Source organism: Asparagus officinalis, chromosome 9 (assembly GCF_001876935.1).
Source record: "Asparagus officinalis chromosome 9, Aspof.V1, whole genome shotgun sequence".
Lineage (NCBI taxonomy): Eukaryota > Viridiplantae > Streptophyta > Magnoliopsida > Asparagales > Asparagaceae > Asparagus > Asparagus officinalis.
In genome coordinates this window covers 26,393,524-26,400,063 of record NC_033802.1, presented here as the reverse complement: position 1 = coordinate 26,400,063, position 6,540 = coordinate 26,393,524, and the positions used below count along the sequence as shown (strand labels likewise).

The 6,540-nt window shown below is 42.2% G+C and overlaps 1 protein-coding gene across 1 annotated transcript; it reads left to right on the top strand.

Annotated features, from left to right (window-relative positions):
* LOC109823317 lies at positions 1,699-2,040 on the top strand. The gene has a single exon (XM_020389600.1). It carries the CDS (start codon positions 1,699-1,701, stop codon positions 2,038-2,040), a length of 342 nt encoding a protein of 113 aa, XP_020245189.1.

Here is a 6,540-nt window from a genome sequence, read left to right as displayed (position 1 = left end):
GTTGCTGAGTTCGCCCGAGTGGGGAACTCAGCTGCCGGAGTGAGGCTCGCCTGAAATGTCAGGCTCACCTGGAACATTAAGTTCACCAGTTTTGAAAATTTTGCCAATGCAAGGGAACTCGCCTGAATAGGCATGCTCGCCTGATTGACTTGATCCGCCAAAACTAAAAACTTTTCATTCCTATCTGGCTCTTCTTAGATCTGAATAGTAATTCAGGCCATCATAGGAAGTGGAGGCTGGGGCTTCCTGGCGGACGAGAGCTTGTCGTCGCCATCGTTGGGCTCTTCTGGAGAGGGGGAGACTGATGTCGATAGCGAAGGCGTAGACCGTGATGACACGTACCACAGTCTCCTCTTACATGGGGGAATGCGTGGGTTGCTTGGGAACCTAACGAGCAGCCTTTTGGCTCGCTTGCTTGGCTTTCGGCTCAGCCTTAGCTGGCCTGGGGGAGACAGAACCCCCTGCTTTAGCCCGAGTAGAGCTCTCAGGCGTGGTTGCCTCGACTACTTAGGGCTGGGCCACACGCGTGATTCTGTAGCGCTTGCGTGATGTATGGCTACCAGAGGAGGAAGAAGACAAGTATTCTTCGTACTTGGCTTGATCGAACTCGATCATAAGGGACTCAATAGTAGCCCCTTCCACGACTTTGTCGAACTGCGCCACCACCAATTCATCTGAGTGAACGGTTTCTCCCACTGTGGTCACTATCTTCTGTTGGTGCGTAAAAGATTGACTTCTCGTTCAAGGGGGTCATTTGTGTTTATAAGAATGGCTTATTACAAACTACAATCAATGTTTACAACAGAGGAGGAGGGAATGGCCTTCCTTGTTTAATGTGGGTTCATTGGCAGTGGTGGGACGCCTCTCTCAGTGATCGTACCGAGTTCGCTTCCCTTGGACGATCCGATCAAAGTTGCGGTTGGAGCTTCAGTGCGCAGTAGAGGCTCCGGAGCGATTGAGTTCGACTATACCCGAGCTTGAAAAACCGTGAGCCTGGAGAGAGCTACGATGCAAGAGTTTGCAAAGAGTTGACGAGCCTCAAGTCTGAGAGTTCAAATTGAGTCTACTTCAACAATCTAGGCAAGGAGCTAAGAATGTTCTACCAAACAAGTGAGTCGAATGGAGGTTTCTGTTTGAAGAGCCTTGAGCATCAAAATCTCCAGCCTTTGTCCAACTTCTCAGCAGCCGGCCTCTTTCACGTTGGTGAAGATGGATTTAAATAGGCAAGGGATGGTAGGGGCCATCCCTTGATTTGTAGGATTTGATCACTAGTGGGTGAGGAGAACCATGCCCTCCCCTAGCTGTGGGATGTGACCACTATAGGGGAGGTGAGAGCCATGTATCATCATCACCCATGACATGGGAAGTGGGTAGGCCCACTCTCACAAGCAAGCAGCCCGTTTGCATAGCTCAGGTGAGGCTGACAAAGCTACGGGCAAGCTCGAGAGCTATCTAAATGCTCAGGCGAGCTTGCAGGCGAGCTTGGAGAACATGCGGTGTCGGCTGGCAGGCCTCTCCAATGTGTAAGCTGGTGTTCGTTGGCAAGCAGAGTTCATATGGTCGAACTCCCTGCAGGCGTGCTTGACTCGTGTGGGCGAACAAAACATTCAGGCGAGGCTGAACTCATACTGGTAAGCTTAATGATTTGACGAGCTTGATTCATGCGGGCGAGTCAAGCTAATAGGGGATGTTTGAGCTATGCGAGCGAGCTCAATAAACAAGGAGAGGTTGAATTCTACGAGCGAACTCAACAATTGGGAGTGGTCGAGCTCTACGAGCGAGCTCAATGAACAGGGGAGATTGAGCTCTGCGGGCGAGCTCAATAAACAGATGAAGTTGAGCTCTACTGGAAAGCTCAACAAACAGGCGGGGTTGAGCTCTACGGGCGAGCTCAATAAGGAGGCAAAGTTGAGCTCTACGAGAAAGCTCAACAAACAGGAGAACCTGAGCTCCATGGGCGAGCTCATCAGGGAGGTGATTGGGCTCTATGGGCGAGCTCAACAAATAGGTGAGGTTAAGCTCTACGGGAAAGCTCAATAAGGAGGCAAAGTTGAGCTCTACGGGCGAGCTTAACAAATAGGAGAAGCTGAGCTCTACGGGCGAGCTCATCAAGGAGGTGAGGTTGAACTCTACGGGCGAGCTCAACAAACAGGAGATGTTTGGCTCGTACTGGCGAGCAGAGCATGTTGGCGAGCTCGCTCATGCTTGCAGGCGAGCTTTGCTGGGCTCGCTGAATGCAGACGAGCCCAAGCTATTGGCAGACAAGACCAGACACTTAGATAATTTTCGCTGCCTACAGGGACACGATGAAGTCTGCACCCGTCGTGCTCCCAAATGATAAAGAAGATAAAGCACTCTAATCGACTCCTTCTATTCCTGAGGATGTAGAAGCTGAAGGGAAGTTGAGTGTTAGGGGTTTAGAGCCTGCCCCCTCGATGGGACCTATTGATGAAACGACCACGAGACAGGCCGTTTCTGGATCCGCTCCCACTGAATACGTAGGTTTAGTCTACCCGATCGCCCCTCCTCTGAGTTCAAAAGTCCTCAGGACACTCATTGAAGAGCTAGAGAATGCGATGAAATTAACAATCAATGTCGTTAGTCTCAGACAAGTTACTTTTGAGGATTTTGAGCCTCTCCTAACCAGCTCGTTAAACAGAATCAAGAGCCAGAGTGACGTGCTGTGGACCAAAAATTATAGAGAGAGCATCATCCTCATGGAAGCGGAATTGAGGACCTTTTTAGATTTACAGCGCACCGATTTGGAATCCGAAGTGGAGCAAGCTCTTTCTATGGCTCGCATCTCAAAAGTGCATCGTCAAGAGGCCATTCGCAAAGTTTATCTGAGAAAGAGGCCTACATGGCGATCTTACAGGAGCAACATACTAAAATGCAAATTGATTTGGGTAGTCTCGCTATTGGTATTTGTGACACTGAAGAAGTCGTTATTCAGCTAGAGACTGAACCAGCCCATAAGAAGGCCCAGTTGGCTCAAGATGCAAACATTATAAGAGGGCTTCAACTTCAAAGTGACGAAGTCTTTAAGAACTTTTGCAACGAACTACAAGTTTTTGAGGGAATTTGAAAAGAGATTGCTAATGCAGCGCCATTTGAAACAGAACTTAGAAGGGAAATTGCAGAACAAGTCCGAGCGGCTCTGAGAAGAAGTTGTTTGCGATTAAGTCCAAGCTCAAATCCCTCAAATTAATGAGCGCTGGTGCTTGAATCTTATATTGCTTTTAGCTGGGGGTAGGAATTCTTTTGTTTTGTATCATCTTCATGCCAAGTATTATCACTCTGTATCAAATTAACAATGTTGAATGAAAATGATATTGTAGTGCTTTTCATTGCCTTTTCCCTGTTTTTGATTTGGGACAATAAAAATATTAAAAATGTCATAGGTGTAATGTTAACTTAGCAGCGGTGAACTCATGAGGTTCCGACGTGCCCAGAGGCCAGAGGCGAATCTGTTCACGGTCCTACGGACCAACACCATTCGAAGGTGGATGGCTCGCCCCATCTCGAATCAGAAATTCTCTTTATTATCAATTGGAAATTTTCAATCGTCAGAGGTGTAATGTTAACTTGACGATATACAAGCTGAGGGAGGTTTAAAATGGTTTATTACTCTCCATTCTAATTAATTATGAGTAATCGACCCCCAGTCTAAATAAAATTGATGTTTTATCTTAGACTTTGCTGGGGAAATAAACATAATTTGTTACTCTCCCTTCAAATGAAACATGAATAACCAACCCCCGGCCTAGGGAAATTATCTCAGACCTGGCTGGGGATTTAGGAGAAGGGGACTTCATAGTTTACGGGTAATATTTCTTGAGAAATTTCACATTAATAGGCATCATAGTTAAATCTATTGATTTCTAGTTTGCCTTCATAAAACTCCTCAAATAGCATCATAATATCAATTTTCATAGTGTCCCAAAACACTTGAAAAAATAAAGCAGGGAAGCCATCAGGACCAGGAGATTTATCCCCATTCATGTTAAAAATAGCTTTATGGACTTCTTCCACCGAAAAAGGAAGTTCAATATCATTGAAGCCCCAATCTGATGTAGGGACCAATTTATTCCAATCCAGCTGACATCTATTAGGGACATTTTGACCATAAATCTGACTATAATGGTTAAAGAAAACTTGAGCAATACCATCTTCCGAACCTAATTCAACATCATTAAAAGTAATAGATGAAATCAGATTACTTCTTTTTCTTCCATTAGCAATTTTATGAAAGTATGCAGTGTTCTGATCACCTTCCTTGAGCCAATGAGCCTTAGCCCTTTGTTTCCACATTTGTTCTTCTTGAAATAAAATTTCATTACCTTCCTTGAGCCAATGAGCCTTAGCCCTTTGTTTCCACATTTGTTCTTCTTGAAATAAAATTTCATTTAACTGAGTAGAAACATTATTCTTTTTTAACAACTCATCATCTGTAAGATCTCTATCTTCCTCTAGCACCTCCCATTTCAAAAGATCTTCTAACAAATCTTTTTTTCTGTCTAACACTATAAAAATTTGAATGAACCCACTGCTTAATGCATTTCCTCACGAATCTTAATTTGCCAACCATATTTTTAGCTGCAGAAGTACATGAAGGAGCACATCTCCACCATATAGGAACACTCTTAATAAAATCTTCAGATTGTAACCAAATCTTCTTAAATTTGAATCTATATGTAAAGTGTTGATTATCTCCACAGTCAAAACTAATAGGAGCATGATCAGATAATTGACTGCATAAACCTTGCTGTTTTAAAAAGGGGAAAACATCCTCCTATTCAGAGTTGAAAAAAACTTTGTCAAGCCTAGCCATAGAGGGATATCTTCTTTTATTTGACCAAGTAAATTTTCTGCCATGTAAAAGGCTATCAATCAATTCTAAATCATTAAGAGTATCATTAAACTCTTCCATTTCCTTTCTATGAATGCATTTACCTTTTCTATCATTAGGATTTGAAGTAACATTAAAATCCCCCACCACAACCCAAGGACCTAGGAAATTATCTTTAACAATTTTAAGCTCCTGCCAAAAAATTTGTCTCTCACTATTACAATGTGGTCCATAGACTGAAGAAACAGTCCAGATAAACTCATTTTTTTTATTTTGTAGAACCACTGATAACACATATTTGTCAGATTTCTCCTGCAAACTCCTCCATTTAAGAGTATTCCATCCAACCAAAATTCCACCAGAAGCTCCCTCAGCAGGCACAAAAGCCCAATCAAACATATTACCCCCTAAACTTAAGAACACTATTAGAAAAACAATTCAATTTGGTTTCCTATAAACAAATAACCTCAAATTTGTTCAAGTGACAAAAATCCTTAACCCCAAATCTTTTAGAATTCAATCCTAATCCTCTCACATTCCATGTAATCAACATATCAATATAAGCAATCCCCCACAAAGGAAATATATCCAGAGCCTACACATTGGTAGCTCTTTCAAACTCCATCTGCCTTACTTTTTTTAGAGGATCAAAATCCTCTTGAGGCTTAAGAACAATAGCACATTTAGAAGCAAACTTCTGCAATTGATTATTAGAGCAATTATCAAACAAAATAGGCACAAAAGAAGGCACATTTAGAAGCAAACTTCTGCAATTGATTATTAGAGCAATTATCAAACAAAATAGGCACAAAAGAAGAACCCAATGAATTCTGCAATTGATTATTAGAGCAATTATCAAACAAAATAGGCACAAAAGAAGAACCCAATGAAGTAGAATCATCATCTGAACCACTGGCAGAAACTCCATGTGAGGAAAATTCATCATTCCTAGCAATTCTGGAGGTAGCTCTAGCCAACGCCGTCATAGGTTCAAGATCAACAAATCTGGAGCATCTCCTAACAAAAGTCACTTTTGTAAGTGAGTCCTCAGGAGGCAGAGAATTCAAAGGTTGAATCATAGGGATCTCATCTTCCTTCTCTATATTATCTTCATTAGACTGTGGAATTAGGGAAGAAGGCCAGTTGATTATATCCTGATCCTCATTTAATATGAGAGCTTTGCCTTTATCTTCATCAGAATTGATTCCCCCCCCCAAATCCCTGTATTTTCCTCATCTTTAAAGACACCACCCAACTCATCATGCTTATGTGTAATATCTTCAGAAATATTCTCTTGTTCATAAGTATCTTCAGTTACATCCACCACTTCTTCTTTTTCTGGAATTTGCTCATCACCACCCAAATGAGTCTTATTAATCACCCAAGGTTCCCAAACAGTTTTTTATTTTTGATAAAAATTCTTAGCATCTGTCCAAAGTCTGGCAGCAGGAGTACCCCATGGAGAGTCTCTCAAATCTTGTCGAACAGTCCAAGAGGTATTTGTTGACTCAATATGCGAAGAAGATCCAGATCCACTATTATTTCTTCCTTTAAACCATTTATCATTATATGAACTTTGAAAAGTACCTTCCACCTGATCAACCTTTTGCTTTTTCTTTTCTCCATCACTAATTTCACCCATGATAGACATAATAGCTATGTCTACATTGTATTGATTTTTTCCCACAAAG